This window comes from Euwallacea fornicatus, chromosome 4 (assembly GCF_040115645.1).
Source record: "Euwallacea fornicatus isolate EFF26 chromosome 4, ASM4011564v1, whole genome shotgun sequence".
NCBI lineage: Eukaryota > Metazoa > Arthropoda > Insecta > Coleoptera > Curculionidae > Euwallacea > Euwallacea fornicatus.
In genome coordinates this window covers 1530739-1544666 of record NC_089544.1, presented here as the reverse complement: position 1 = coordinate 1544666, position 13928 = coordinate 1530739, and the positions used below count along the sequence as shown (strand labels likewise).

Below are 13928 nucleotides of genomic sequence, written 5' to 3'. Positions count from 1 at the left end.
CTGATATTCGAGTGTTCTCAACAACAGCTGTAGCAATAATCAATATTGAAACCTGCTTGTGAAATAAAAACAGTTTTTGTTATTAAAAAAGAATTTTTAATACCACACACTATCTTTGTTGGCAACAATAGTATGTCTACGCAATCACATTTTTTCATAAATACTAGTGCAAAAATACTATTACTAGTTTTTTAGTTAACACTCTCATTCATCGTCCAGATATCCGCTTCGACTAACGTGGGCTTTCCAAAAATGTATGTTTACAGGAATATTCTATAATTCGTTACAAAACATATTAAAAAGTAAACGTATAATATTATATGTGATATGGCTAATTTAAGGGTAGTACCAAATAAATATACATGAAATACTTTTTACATCCTAATAAAGCTCACAACAAATATTTACATTAAATCAGTTCACGAAGGACTAAAAAAATTTTTGGGATCACCCAAAAAATGGCACTAAAATTCCTTGCAGAAATCACTTGAGCTATTAATCATTTAGTCGATAACATACTCATAATAAATTTGAAATTGAGGTCATAATATAGAATTTACCATCAGGAAAGATTTAACATTTCGTTCCCTTATCTTAGAACTGTCATATATCATCATCATATGATTTTTTTTACAATTAAAACAAATACAAATAAAATCGAAGCCGTTTTGTTGCTTAAAAGAAAAATATCTACTTAAACGTCTATTAAAGCGATTAATATCCTAAAAATAGTCTGAGTGACGCGTCTTTTATATAAATTAACTAACCAGAACTAATAGACTATTTAAAATGTATGCCGATTTTTCGAACGTATAATTAATAACAAAGAGCATGCTGTATGTCCGGTTTTCTTTATCACCAATAAGTCCCATCGTAAGGTAAGTTAAAAGTTAGATTTATTTTTATTTAATTCAATACGCATATATTAGAGTATGTTCAAACATTAGAGGTAAATATTTAGTTGAAAATCCTGTACATACGCACTTTAAGCTGAAAAACCAATTTAATTCAAAAGTTAACTCGATAACTGCAGATTTTTATCAAGATCATTCTAGCAAATTTAATATGTTCGTCATAGTTACGTGATTTGGGGTAATTAGATATAGAACGAGGTGTTCCTGCATCTGATCACCCTAAATTAGTTTAATCAAAACGTTTGTTTATCTGAAAAATATCCAGGCCTATCAATGAATCGTTTTTGGGTGAGGTTTTGTCGCGCCTGCAATAAAGAGTTGGTTTTCTTCCATGTATGAAGTACCTTCAAACACGCACAGTATTAGGTGTAATCAATACATCTTAAAACCAACATTAATGAACGGAAATATCGGTCTTGCACTAAATACAAACTAGGAAGCTACATATTCACATCTTGTGAACGAACCATAGAAATTAGTTCTTTAGGGCTATAGGCAAACAATATACAATTACAACCAGTACTTTTTTATGAATGAGAGAAATTAGCACATGATCTGGTAGCCCTAGAGAACTAATTTCAAATCTGTTTATTTTCTTATAAAATATACTTTCGATAGTCACCTATACATATTTATACTATTTTTTACCATCTTATATGCGCGCATATTATTGTGAAATTAGGCACAGTCTCATTTCATTTATACACTCGGTTTCTCTCTAATAAATGCTTACATCCCTAAGAAATGTCTGTATATGGTATTAGAAATGCATGACTAAATTTTTTGGCTATCATTGATGCTTCCGGCATTTTAAAATCTCTGAGTAAATAATAATAATAAAAACGAAATGAGAATTCAAAATTTAGGATTGTTTGCATGCTCTTCTAACAACATACGATATAGTCTGTCACATAACAACATTTATATTATCAGCCCTTTAGCGGGCTGATGCACTTAACGCTAGTGTTGCTTAGCTGCATCTTTGGCGGCTAAAATTAGAGGAGTCAGACTGGCCAATGGTCGGGCTAACTTCAGGAAAGGATGCTGAAAGTGAATCAAAGTTTAGCTAAAAATTACGTGCCTATAAATGGGTGAATTATTTGAAGTACATGCAAAATATCGAAGAAATGATTTAAGAGGGTATTTCACTGGCAGTGTACATGAATTAATTTACCATTCAATTATAAATGAGCTACTGATAATTTGGTCTTCCTGTCTTTATGATAATAACAGTGTTCCTTACAATAACTCCAAATATCTGTTTATGCGTATAATTTATAGGTTCAATCCTCAGAGCTAAAATTTGATCATATGCCGAATACTAACCTTAAGGAGATCTTTCGCGGACGACCGTTTATCAACTTCAACGGCCAGGCACTGGTCCAAGAAGTCCTGAAAAGCCGCGGACAGCTTCTCCTTTTCCTTGATATCTGGTTTTCCGTTCGTCGCAATCAAATATAAGGCCCTAAGTGGATTTTCATTGAGGTACGGAGGTTCACCTTCGATCATTTCTATGGCCATTATACCAAGCGACCACACGTCAACCTAAGAAAATTTCTCTGTAAGTATTAAAAAACTTTAAATTGTGAATCGGGCATACTTTAGGCCCGTACTGCTTCCTCGTAACCACCTCGGGAGCCATCCAGTATGGAGTTCCTACCATGGTAGTTCTTTTGGACTGTTCTGGACTGATTTGCGCGCAAAAACCAAAATCCGCTACGAAATCAGAACGTCAAAAAATGACATAGAGAAAAAAGAATAAACATACTTAATTTAACAGATCCATCTAGACCCAATAAAATATTGTCCGACTTAATATCCCGATGAATGACTTGGTTTGAATGTAAGAAATCTAACGCTTGTAACACCTCCCTACACACAGCAGCTATTTGCCCCTCGTCCATACATGTCTCAGTTACGACGTCTGTTAAAGACCCTCCTGGTAAATATTCCATCACTACCCACAATTCCTAAGAGTGGATTTTCATTAAGAGGCCCGCTGATAGCAAGAACAACAATATCTTACCTCATTAACTAAATAACTATCTAAATAGTTAACGACATTACTGTGTTGGTTCTCCCGCATCACAAGAATTTCATTTATAATCAGTTCTTTTTTAGGTTGCTGTGACAGGTTCATTTGTTTTATAGCTACTTCCATGCCAGTACTTGTTTCTATGGCTGTATAAACTGTTCCAGAAGCCCTGGAAGCGCAGCAAAACGGATTATATTTGCCGAAAGGTCAGGGAATTTATAAGTTTACTCACCCCTGGCCGATTTTGTCCAATTTCGTGTATTTTCGATTTGGATCACCAACTGAAACAATACTCCTCAGTTTCTCTAATATTTCTTCGTCTGACATCTTTTTCTTTCGCTTTTCGGACGCCGCACGTGACATCTCCGGTCCAGGAGGATTCTGAAACATTTAATAAATGAATAGAACACTTTGTACAAGATCTGAGAAATTAACGCCACACTCACGAAATTCGGAAAATTTTCGTGGCAAATAAAATCGCATATCACAAATCTTAAGTTTTTGACTCACCTTATTACGATCTAAAACAGGCGCTGCATTTCCTGTGCTGTTGGAATTCGTCGTGGTCGTGGCCGACGCTGCAGTTATGTGAGATGGACTTAAGCTATGCGGAGTTGACATCGAATTCACGTTCACCTTTTCATCTTCTATAGGTTTAGTATACTGCACAAACAAATATTTCTTATGAATTAAATCAGATTCAAACAAAAACTTTGTATAATTGATAGAGAATAATCCGCTGACCAAACAAATTTCAATTCATTTAATTTTAATTCATAATACAGGATGTTTCGAAATATGCGGCACAATGTTAAGGAAGTAGAATTGGCAGTCCAAGTGACTTTTGTAGTAAATGACCCCAGCAATGGGTTTATTTGCCATCCTCTCACTTGACAAATTCCAAGTTTTTGATTTAAGATTAAAATTCGCGTTAACCCATAGTTTAATTTAATTTTTGAAAACCTACAATGCTTTTGGTGCGTTCAGGCCGACTGGCAATGGGAGGAGGAGGAGCCTCATCTTCAATTTCGGAACTAGCTGCGTGCGCTGGACTGTGGTATGAATGCGGACCACCTTCTATATCAGTTGGTGTGGTGCTACTTGGACTGGAGCTAGATACTCGACTTACGGATGACCCTGATAAATATTTCTAGCATAATACACAATTTAAGAAAAATGCATTCAAAGATTTATAGAAAATTTTGTGGATTTAGTGTTCATCAAAGAAACTTACCAGAATGGGTAGTGGCACTAGCCTTCGTCATATACTTAGCATTTGGCGGTTCTTTAGAACTATTGTCATACCATGTAAGAACGTCCAACACTGCTTGGGGGTTGTTTTTCTGCTCCTGTTTGCTAATGTTTGAGTTCATTAACAAACGGGACCAGGCTTCAGGCATCCCCTATAACAAAGAAAACAATTTTGCAAACAAGCAAATTGCACAAAAATCACTGTGTTCTGAGTATAAGATATATCAGAACATTTTATTGACAGTAAATTTCTTCTAAAAGAGACATCTAACAGAGAATAAACAAAATATTGGGAAGTATTGATGTGGAATTAGGGAAAAATTAAGCCTATTTAAAACCCTGCCACACAGGAGCAACATTCAATGTTAACCAAGGTTTCGACTATACTGAGCTTTCTTTCTGTCTAATGCCATATGGAGTAGAAGCAATAAATCCACAAAAACCTTTCTATTGCTCTGTATTGCTTTTGTGTGAACAGGTTCCTATACCTACATCCATTTGTTCAATCTTACACTTGATTCAGTGACCAGACTCAGCAGAAATCTGAACAGCTACAGAACTATTGATTCTGTTTATCTTGGCTATATTGTTATCAAGGTAGTAATATTAATAGTAAAGCTCAAACTATTATTGAGCTGGACCTTCAAACACAACATCTATTTTCTGAAGGTCCATAAGCTGAGCTTAACTCCAAGCCTTAGGCTAAAATTTACACTGCTTGAACTAGTAAATTGTTGACTTTCCACAGAAAGTTCTTAGAGTATCATGCAATACAAGAAAGAAGAAGTCTAAAGGGGTAACCACTGGATAAATATGGTACTTTAACACTTTTTTTTTAATGAATATTCATCATAGTTTCGTTTAATATTTCACATATCTTATGGTGGCTGACTCCTTCAATAAAATCTCATGCTTATTACTTAGCTTCCTAATTTTCATCATTTTGTGTTCAAATCCAACATCTATGAAAAATACTTAAATAAACTTGAACACATCCTGAGAACAACCAAGAAAAGCGCATTATTACTAACTGACTTTAACTCTAAAGGCTGCTTGCTATGACTAATTAGCTAAGCTACACTTAGTATAAGGGAAGCTTAAATTGATAGTTCAACATGTGGAAGTGTTAATTTAAGTCACACTCAGACTTAAGCTCAACCGCCAACTTGCAATGAGTATAAGAGCAATTCAGTTGTTATCTCAACAAATGCCTCAAGTAGTAAGTAACTTTATTTTTTTGCTATGTCTGTTTAATTTCACAGAACGAAGGCAAAGTAGAATTGCTTGTAAATCTTGATTTTATGATTTTATTATTTAATGTATGTACCTACTTCCACATAAACACTGTAAATTTCAAACTAAAATAATAAAGATGTTTATTGATGAATGTCTATTATTGATTAAGATCTTTCCAACCATTTTTGAACTATTTGCCTTTATAATTGAAGTAAACCAACCTTATTTCCACATATACTTAGCAGTTAAGCTGCTAATAAAATATGTAAATTTCTTTCCTTCCTCCCACCCACATGACTAGATCAAAATAAAAGTAGAAAATTGGTATGAAGCATGCAGAGATAACTACTCTCACTTTCCAGTATTTTTCACAGTATGTATCAAGTAAAGACTAAATCAAAAGGATAAAGAATGGGAAAATGGTGCATACTAAAAAAACCTCTTGTTAAAGGTGCATCAAAATTAGATTTAAACAGGAGAAGGGATACTAAACACTACACTATATTGTCTCTTTACGTGTACTACATTATCTAATTTGCCTCTCGCCAGGGATAAGAACCAAACTGTACAATTACATTATAAAAAATCTAAGAAAAACTCATATTCCCTCAATGCAACTAAACAAAAACCATTGGGAAACAACTGTACCTACAAATATTACTTACTTTCATGGGCCGCTTGTAAAATGTAAAATTTAATAAATGAATTACATTGTTAAAAACATAGAAAAATAAGCTTCTACCTACTCTACAAAAATGACAAGCTTGAGGCTCAAAAATCCACTTACCGTAAACTCCCCAGATGTCGGGTCAAAGCCTACATGCACAGTATGCTCAAAATTTGTGGGATAAGAAATGTTTGGCTTATCCGACTTTAACAAAATTGAAGTCTTCTTGTTTTTAGTGTTTTTCTTTTTCCTGTCTGCATCTTCGGGCTCCTTTGGAAGAGGTCGGTCGACCGTGATGGTGTTTACAAATTCATTGCCCCTGTTTGAGGTCAATCGGACAGGGGGTGCTGGTGGTTTCTCCTCATCCGAAGACATGTCTAGCTAAAAAAGCGTAGGTTGCTAAACTGGTGTCAGTGTTGTTTACTGGTAGATATGTAAAGATAAGACTGGAAAAGGAAGATTGAAGTGTTTTTGTATGGGCGGGCCACACATAGAATGCGTCAGCTTTGCTACAAAAGGTCCTTTATCTCCATTATCCTACTCACCGAAAAATGACAGGCACTACACTTACAAACACTAGAAATACGTCTTAACCCTTAGGAAAGTTAAAATGAATTTATAAAGAAGACATTTACGATGGAGACATGTACAAAAACAACAAATTAAAATCGAAAATTAAAAGCGGTGTCCACCATTTTACGATCCTCAACTTTGGGTATTAAAACATCGAGGTACGCAATACGTCTTCCGTGAACACAAACTAAAAGCAGATAATAAACAAAGATGGATAAATAGTTGGACGCTTGAATCAGAATTTCCCAATTAGGAAATTTGTCGTCATGTAGCGCTCTCGTTGTTACAGCACTACCTGTTTGTCATTTGTCTGAAAATGTCGTTCAACCAAAAACCGGAACGTTTTCTTTTTGCACGTGTTCTATTGGCTCTTAGAAAAAGTTTTTGGTGCCCCGTCTAAAAGGCTGAAGTTGGTTATAAATCTGCCGAACTTGATTCGATCTGGCTTTGTAATCTAGTGTAAATTTAAGGTCTTAGTTCAGTGAGTCTGCAAAGATTGGAATAAGTAATTTACAAAGAAGCCGTAACACAATTTATAGATTGGAAAAGTGCTGGCAATGGTTTGCTAGAACCGCGAAGAGAAAAATTAATCTAAAGCAAATGGGATCATAATTTCAATATCCGCAATCAATAAATTGAGAGAATATATTTTTGCAGGAATTTGCTTTACGTTTTATTTGCTTTGTTCGATTTTACAATCTTTAAAAAAATTTACATTATCTACATAGTCGGAACAATAGCCTCAAAAACATGGTTAGGTAATTGTAAGAAAAGTGTCAATATAACAATAAATGACACTGACAAATCTTTAGGTGTTTTTTTTATTTTTGGTTTTTCATCAAAAATCTAAAATCAAATAAAGGGATTATAGATAACTAGTAAAAATACACAGACAAACTGAGGATCAGAGAGGAAAGTCAGCCTTTATTCCATTTTGTTTATTTTCTTTTTATTGCAATCTTCTACCTGCATTATGAAGAAAAAGGCAAGTTCCAATATAATGAAATAATCATCATATATCTTAACTAAACCAACTATTCATCCTTTTTTAATAATTTAAGGTATTACTTATGGGAAAGAGTGGGTCTGGTAAGACCAGCATGAGATCTATTATATTTGCCAATTATATTGCACGAGATACCAGACGTCTTGGGGCCACAAGTAAGTATTGTTATTTGCCCAAACCACAACCGTAGATGCCAAAAACAACTCTTACCAACAGTTGATGTCGAACATTCTCATGTAAGATTTCTTGGCAATTTGGTCCTAAATCTATGGGATTGTGGAGGTCAAGAGGCATTCATGGAAAACTACTTTGCTTCTCAACGAGATAACATATTCCGAAACGTTGAGGTACTCATTTATGTGTTTGATGTTGAGAGCAGGGAACTGGAGAAGGATATGCATTATTATCAGTCATGTCTAGAGGCAATTCTTCAAAATTCTAGGGATGCCAAAATATTCTGCTTAATCCATAAAATGGACTTAGTAGCTGAAGATCAAAGAGATGTTATTTTCAAAGAACGCGAATCTGATCTAATAAGACTGTCAAAACCATTAGATTGTACCTGTTTCAGGACATCTATTTGGGATGAAACCCTTTACAAAGCTTGGTCTAGCATAGTTTACATGTTAATACCTAATGTTAAGGAATTAGAAACTAGTTTACAACAATTTGCGAACATAGTTGATGCAGATGAAGTGTTATTATTTGAAAAAGCCACATTTTTGGTCATCTCACATAGTCAAAGAAAAGAGCACAGAGACATGCAACGATTTGAGAAAGTTTCCAACATCATAAAACAGTTCAAATTATCCTGTTCCAAATTAGCAGCTCAGTTTCAGAGCATGGAGGTCAGGAATAAACTGTTCGCAGCTTATATTGATATGTTTACGAGTAACACTTATGTAATGGTGATCATGTCTGATCCACAAATCCCTTCTGAGGTCACCCTTATCAACATTAGGAATGCAAGGAAACATTTTGAGCAGCTAGAAAAAGTGTCAAATTCTTCCATTGGCCGATAGGTTTAGGGAATTGTTAGTTGGTTTGTCAGGAGGCACATTCTAAGTCCTGTGTAATCATTTCAGTTTGTTACAATGTGAAATTAGGTCCTTTATTATACTGTGAAATTGTTGATTTCAAACTGAGACGAGTGTCTCACCAGGAACTGTGCCATTCAATTATGGAAGGACTAAAACTAGGAAAAATCTGAATAATCATCAGTGTATTAGAGTTAACGGGGGCCATTCCATTAAAATATTCCCAAGATGAGGACACTTCCAGTTACATAAGAAATTCACCTTTTTTCCCTTAAATAAATGAAAGACCCTACACAGGGTGTCCCACTAGGAACGCCATTGATCTAGTATGGAGAAGGACAAATTTTGTGGCTAGAAAACATGTTGAATCTTCGCAGTCATACTAAAATCAATGGGGCCCCATTATCGAATTCGTTTTAAAGAAGACAACGCTGTCGGTTTTACTGGCAGTCGACTTTCTCATTTTAACATAAATACGCGGAAATAAGTCCGATTCGAAAGTATATGGGAAGATAAAGGCCTTTTACAACTTTAAGCTTCATTTTAGCTCCGCGCTTCTGCACCAGTTCAATTATAATTAAATGATGCAGTTCCCAGCCGGACTCTGTGTAGTGTGCCCAATGTATGGGTGTTTGTGTTATGTGTAATAGATAGAGGTTTGATTATGTGGGGAAAAATTTATTTAATGCAGGATACAGTTACAATTGAAAGCAGAATATAATGACAATTAAAGAACCCGATGAATCTCTTAAACGTTGTTGCAGCAAAAATAGATCGTAAAATACCATTCATCGTTACATCTCCACATTTTCATGCGTTCTTGCAGCGAACTGACTGCTCATCCAACGTTCATTTCTTTTTAAACATGAGCAATTCAGCCGCTCTTAAAATGTAAGTCGGGATTTGACTGTACTTTTCAATACATCACTGTTTCGTGCAATTCCACTCTTATACTTGCGATAATAAGTAATGCCTCTTCCATGCCCTGTCCACCATACCTAAACCTTTGGTAGACAGTTACGTGTAACTCAGCAGTAGCCTGGCTAAGGCCATCTTCAACAGCTGCCGAGACCTTAATCAAACGAATGCTCTGTTGATCTTTCTCAGATATACTTGATAGTGCCATAACACATGTAATATACGTATGAAACACATTTCAGGACATCGCAATCGCATATTTCAGGGACTCTGCAGATGGACCCGCGCGATACGGAGCTTTAGCGGTAACGTGTCCCCTTTGCCAAATAGCAAACGAGTCGTTGTGAAATAAAAGAAAATATGAAATTCTACGAACTGATTCGCGAACGGTGATATTTTACGAGTTTTATGTAGTTTTCGAGACGATTTTCTCGTTTAGCAATGGAGGCGACGAAGCAGCGCATAAAATGATCTGAACGTACGTGCGGCAATGAAGAGCGCGATTTCCCTGAAAATGCTGCTCATTGGGTTTCTGAGATATGTAACTAATCCGTGTAGTAGTTTTTAAGCAGACTTCGATCTACCTTCAAAGTACTATTTTTCTATATTGTCGGATGTAATTTAATGAGATTGTATGTGCCCGCAGGATGGGACATCTACAGGATATTGCGCGTTTTTGGTATTTTCAATGCTCTTGGAGCCACCAGGTTCAATAGGTTTTGTTCAATGCTCCCAAGATTGCCCCCTTACTGCGAAGGCTCCGCGTACGGGAGTATTTTCAATGCGTTTTCCCCATTTTTCGGTTTCTAAACGCCCATTAAACGTTCAGAGGAATTGCCGTAAATATGAATTTCCCGAAATCGTTCATGTTAAAGATTTGTTATTTTGTCTATTAGAGGATGATAACATTGCAAATATTTATTAATGTTAATTTTTGTGTATATATTTTTAATAAACTTTATTAAAACATTTCAGTTTATTTTAACCATAAACGAAAGTCCGCTCTCGCATCTGATCAAAACATGCATCACCTTAACCTTCGATCCCAATGAGGCCACGCACTGAAACCAGCTACAAATAGTGGTTCACATGCGTGCCCACAGGGCCGGCCTTAGCGAGGCTAGCGCCCTGGGCGAACTTTTCAATCAATCCCCCCGCCGGCCACCCCCTTTCACCTCATCCTAAGCACAACCACAGGCCGTGAAAGTTCGCCGCCCTCTTTGGGCGGCCACCGGCTAAGTTCGCCCTCCATGAAGCCGGTACTGCGCGTACACATCCCACCACTATGCACATAAACTCATTCGAAAACTGTAGATGGCTTTATTGCTATTTTTCCAGCGCACATAGGTATATTTGCCAACATCGAATCGTCCCAGAAAAGATAAGATTGCCATAAGCGCGGGCGGCCCAAAACCATCGCCACCATAAGTCCAACACACCACAAGTCCAACAACTTTGTCCATAACGCACCAAATGAAATGCAATGTTAGTGTAAAAATGTGTATTAATGAGACCTTGACCACTTTCGCAATCCGACCAGAGGTCGTCTGTTCGCGAGGCACCCATCAAAGATCAAATTCAAATCGATCATGGATAAGCTGCTAAAGGGCATAATGAAGTACCGAGTTACCGCGAGGGACACTATGGTCCAGCAGTTCCTGAAAGTCAAGGATAATCCCACGGTAAGTCCAGTTTCAGCGGTCAGTCTCTATAATGTGATAAGTTTTGTGGTTTAGAAAGTGCGCGTACTGATTAATTTTATTTCATGGTTTTGGCCTCAGTGCGCATAAGGTGCGTGTCGCGCCTGTGTGGGGGCTTGGAGGGGGGTGTGCGGGACGCATTTGAAACTTTTGTGTTTTTAAATGTTGCAAGTTTTTTCTTTTGTTGAGATTATTAAAGGAAATTAACATTGAGATAACTTCTGTTGGGTTGATGTGGAATAGATTGGTATTTCACCTATTTAGACCCATACTGCCGCTCTTGAGCGCATTTCCGCAAGGTCATCCACGTTTTAGGCAAAAAAGTGGTCTGTTTTTTTTTAATTTCTTTAAAGCCATAAATTAAACATTTTTTTATACGTTTATACTGTCTTTAATGCAATAAATTCCTGTAGAATAGATCAGGTAGGTAACATCTGCGGGGAATTCGCACTGTTGCACGAATTTGATTCAATATCCTCTTTTCAGCCAAAAGCTGTGTTCTTCACCTGTATAGACAGTAGAATGTTGCCCACAAGGTTTACGCAAACCAACATTGGGGACATGTTTATAAGTAAGTAAGGCAGATAGTCCACTACTAATTTATTCTGCGAAGATTATCGAAATTTAAATCGACGTTATCCAAAATTGATAATTTCCATTTTTACATTTCGTATTTCATTTCATTACACGTGACGTTAAGCCTGCAATGTCGCGTCTACAGGGGGGTCGGCAGCTGCCGCTCTTCGCAACAATATTGTCAATTGAGGGCCGCCCCCTGTATTTGTTGGGATGTGATTCCCCAACTCCAGAAGATTATTTTCCAAAAATTATCAAGTATTCCCTGCTTATGAGAGGTTCTCTACTGTCCCATGGTGGTGTCTCCATCACCTGTTAATTCAGCGTAACATAAGTTTAGTCCCGATTAGCAGTTACTGTTACTCTAGGTTAACATTTCCGGTTTGTCGAGTTCCATATGAGGCCAAACAGGGTTCCTTGGCATTCGCACCACCTTGTGGGTTGTTAGCTTCCCTACTCTATTCTCAGTCTTATCCACTTTCACCACATATTCTATTTATGCTCCTTTTGATAACCGTCCATCATAATTTTAATTTCGCAATTTGTGGATACCTTCATAATATCCTGACGTGAGAGAACCACCTCATTAAATTATTATCTGGTGCTAGAGCGGTAAAGGATCGCAGCACCCGTAAGGGCAAAGTCTGCGCAACTGTGAGAAATACCGCAACCGAAGGGCTCATCTCCTTTATGTTTTAGTCAGGAACGCAGGGAATATCGTTCCCCACTCTCAGCATTTCCCAGATGAACAGAACACCAACGAGCCTGCAGCTTTGGAGTTGGGATGTGTGGTGAACGACATCAGGCACATCATCGTTTGCGGGCATAGTGATTGCAAGGCCATCAATTTGCTTTACAAACTCAGAGATCCTCAATTTGCAAGTCAGGTAGCTATTGAGTTCGCTAATCCACACCCAGTAGAGGTCAAGACAGGCTGATCATCAAATAACAGATGGTTGATGGCAATGATCAGGGGTACGGTTCGATGGTATTTGGTGGTAATTTCCATTCGTAATTTTTCAGGAAAATCGACGCTTATCCCCCTTGAGGTCCTGGCTCTGCTCCCATTGCACTGCCAGCATAGAAAAATTCAATGATCTCGCAAATCACGACTTCGACAAACCCCTGCTGTTTCAGGCCGAAACCCCCTTGAGGAAATTCGTGGCCTACATCGACCCCGAAGGGGAATTCAACATAGAAGATAGATTGTCGCAAATCAACACTCTGCAACAGCTGCAGAATATCGCCAGTTACGGGTTCCTGAAGAAGAGATTAGAGAAAAACCAGCTGCACATCCACGCGTTGTGGTTCGATATCTATACGGGGGACATCTACTATTTTAGCAGGGGGGCGAAGAGGTTTGTCAAGATTGACGAGACCAATTTTGAGAGTTTGTTTAAGGAGGTGGTGCAATATTACTCTTAGTTCGATTTGCTGGTGGTTGGCCCGATCGATTGAGGGTCGCACCATCGAAGTTCCGCCGAAAATTCGGCAGGAAATTTCGAATAACTTGGCCCCGGTAGGTTTATTTATTGTAATTTTCAATGCATTTTATGTAAATACTTTTCTCTGCAGAACTCTAAGACTGACTCGTAAAAAACGTCATATTATGCGAATATTCCAGTGTTTCCTCCAATTATCCCCGCGCGTATGATAATTTATCTAGTCGTGAAAACTTTGAACATTAGCGATTAAGTTTTACGATAATTAAATGTCTCTTTTAGATGTGAACAAACAAAATAAAATGCTAACCGAATTTAAAGATTAATGTGAAGTTTTATTTGGTAGAGTCCATCTACAAGATGTCCGTACCCAGAGCTAAATCATGGGGATCGCGGTAGTTGCACCGCGGCATTCAGAGACGCAAGAACCAACTCCAACTTAATTACCTCAATTTCACTTCCTTATTCCAGAAATATGTCTGAAATGTCTCTGGGTAGAGTCGTTACAAACGATGGAGACATGCGTCGGCCAGCACGTTCACCAGATCTGTCCCCTTCAGACTATTATTTATG

At 37.3% G+C, this 13928-nt stretch overlaps 3 protein-coding genes across 5 annotated transcripts; 2 read left to right on the top strand and 1 right to left on the bottom strand.

Annotated features, from left to right (window-relative positions):
• Positions 1 to 73: 73 nt before the first annotated feature.
• Pak (serine/threonine-protein kinase PAK 3-like protein) lies at positions 74 to 6893 on the bottom strand. 2 transcript variants are annotated; one of them, XM_066303080.1, is made up of 11 exons: positions 6649 to 6893; positions 6224 to 6480; positions 4184 to 4352; positions 3917 to 4086; positions 3460 to 3612; positions 3182 to 3330; positions 2941 to 3118; positions 2683 to 2884; positions 2515 to 2630; positions 2241 to 2459; positions 74 to 1958 (listed from the first exon to the last, which is right to left on the bottom strand). In XM_066303080.1, exons 2-11 carry the CDS (start codon positions 6476 to 6478, stop codon positions 1875 to 1877), a joined length of 1695 nt encoding a protein of 564 aa, XP_066159177.1. In that variant the 5' UTR covers positions 6479 to 6480; positions 6649 to 6893; the 3' UTR covers positions 74 to 1874. The 2 variants fall into 2 exon arrangements, with proteins under 2 accessions (XP_066159177.1, XP_066159176.1); XM_066303079.1 differs by having other exon boundaries at positions 6224 to 6484; positions 6649 to 6891.
• A 309-nt stretch (positions 6894 to 7202) lies between these two features.
• RagA-B (Ras-related GTP binding A/B) lies at positions 7203 to 10606 on the top strand. Its single transcript, XM_066303102.1, has 3 exons — positions 7203 to 7661; positions 7738 to 7837; positions 7899 to 10606. Exons 1-3 carry the CDS (start codon positions 7650 to 7652, stop codon positions 8702 to 8704), a joined length of 918 nt encoding a protein of 305 aa, XP_066159199.1. The 5' UTR covers positions 7203 to 7649; the 3' UTR covers positions 8705 to 10606.
• Positions 10607 to 10728: 122 nt separating this feature from the next.
• CAHbeta (carbonic anhydrase beta) lies at positions 10729 to 13681 on the top strand. Of its 2 annotated transcripts, XR_010734222.1 has the most exons (5): positions 10729 to 11319; positions 11824 to 11908; positions 12613 to 12800; positions 12937 to 13432; positions 13489 to 13681. XR_010734222.1 is itself a non-coding variant. In XM_066303106.1 (4 exons), the coding sequence occupies exons 1-4, from the start codon at positions 11227 to 11229 to the stop codon at positions 13336 to 13338; spliced, it is 768 nt and encodes a 255-aa protein (XP_066159203.1). In that variant the 5' UTR covers positions 10729 to 11226; the 3' UTR covers positions 13339 to 13681. The 2 variants fall into 2 exon arrangements, 1 of the variants encoding a protein (XP_066159203.1); XM_066303106.1 differs by having other exon boundaries at positions 12937 to 13681.
• Positions 13682 to 13928: the final 247 nt, after the last annotated feature.

What these genes read in the sequence shown, in the direction of transcription:
- Pak (XM_066303080.1), bottom strand. Translation starts at nt 6,478, where the DNA reads ATGTCTTCGGATGAGGAGAAACCACCAGCACCCCCTGTCCGATTGACC. An exon ending in TAGTGCCACTACCCATTCTG is followed by an intron (nt 4,087 to 4,183) that starts GTAAGTTTCTTT and finishes AATATTTATCAG; the next exon opens with GGTCATCCGTAAGTCGAGTA. An exon ending in CTGTTTTAGATCGTAATAAG is followed by an intron (nt 3,331 to 3,459) that starts GTGAGTCAAAAA and finishes TAAATGTTTCAG; the next exon opens with AATCCTCCTGGACCGGAGAT.
- RagA-B (XM_066303102.1), top strand. An exon ending in CAGACGTCTTGGGGCCACAA is followed by an intron (nt 7,838 to 7,898) that starts GTAAGTATTGTT and finishes TCTTACCAACAG; the next exon opens with TTGATGTCGAACATTCTCAT.
- CAHbeta (XM_066303106.1), top strand. Translation starts at nt 11,227, where the DNA reads ATGGATAAGCTGCTAAAGGGCATAATGAAGTACCGAGTTACCGCGAGG. An exon ending in CATTGGGGACATGTTTATAA is followed by an intron (nt 11,909 to 12,612) that starts GTAAGTAAGGCA and finishes TTTATGTTTTAG; the next exon opens with TCAGGAACGCAGGGAATATC. An exon ending in ATCCTCAATTTGCAAGTCAG is followed by an intron (nt 12,801 to 12,936) that starts GTAGCTATTGAG and finishes GTAATTTTTCAG; the next exon opens with GAAAATCGACGCTTATCCCC.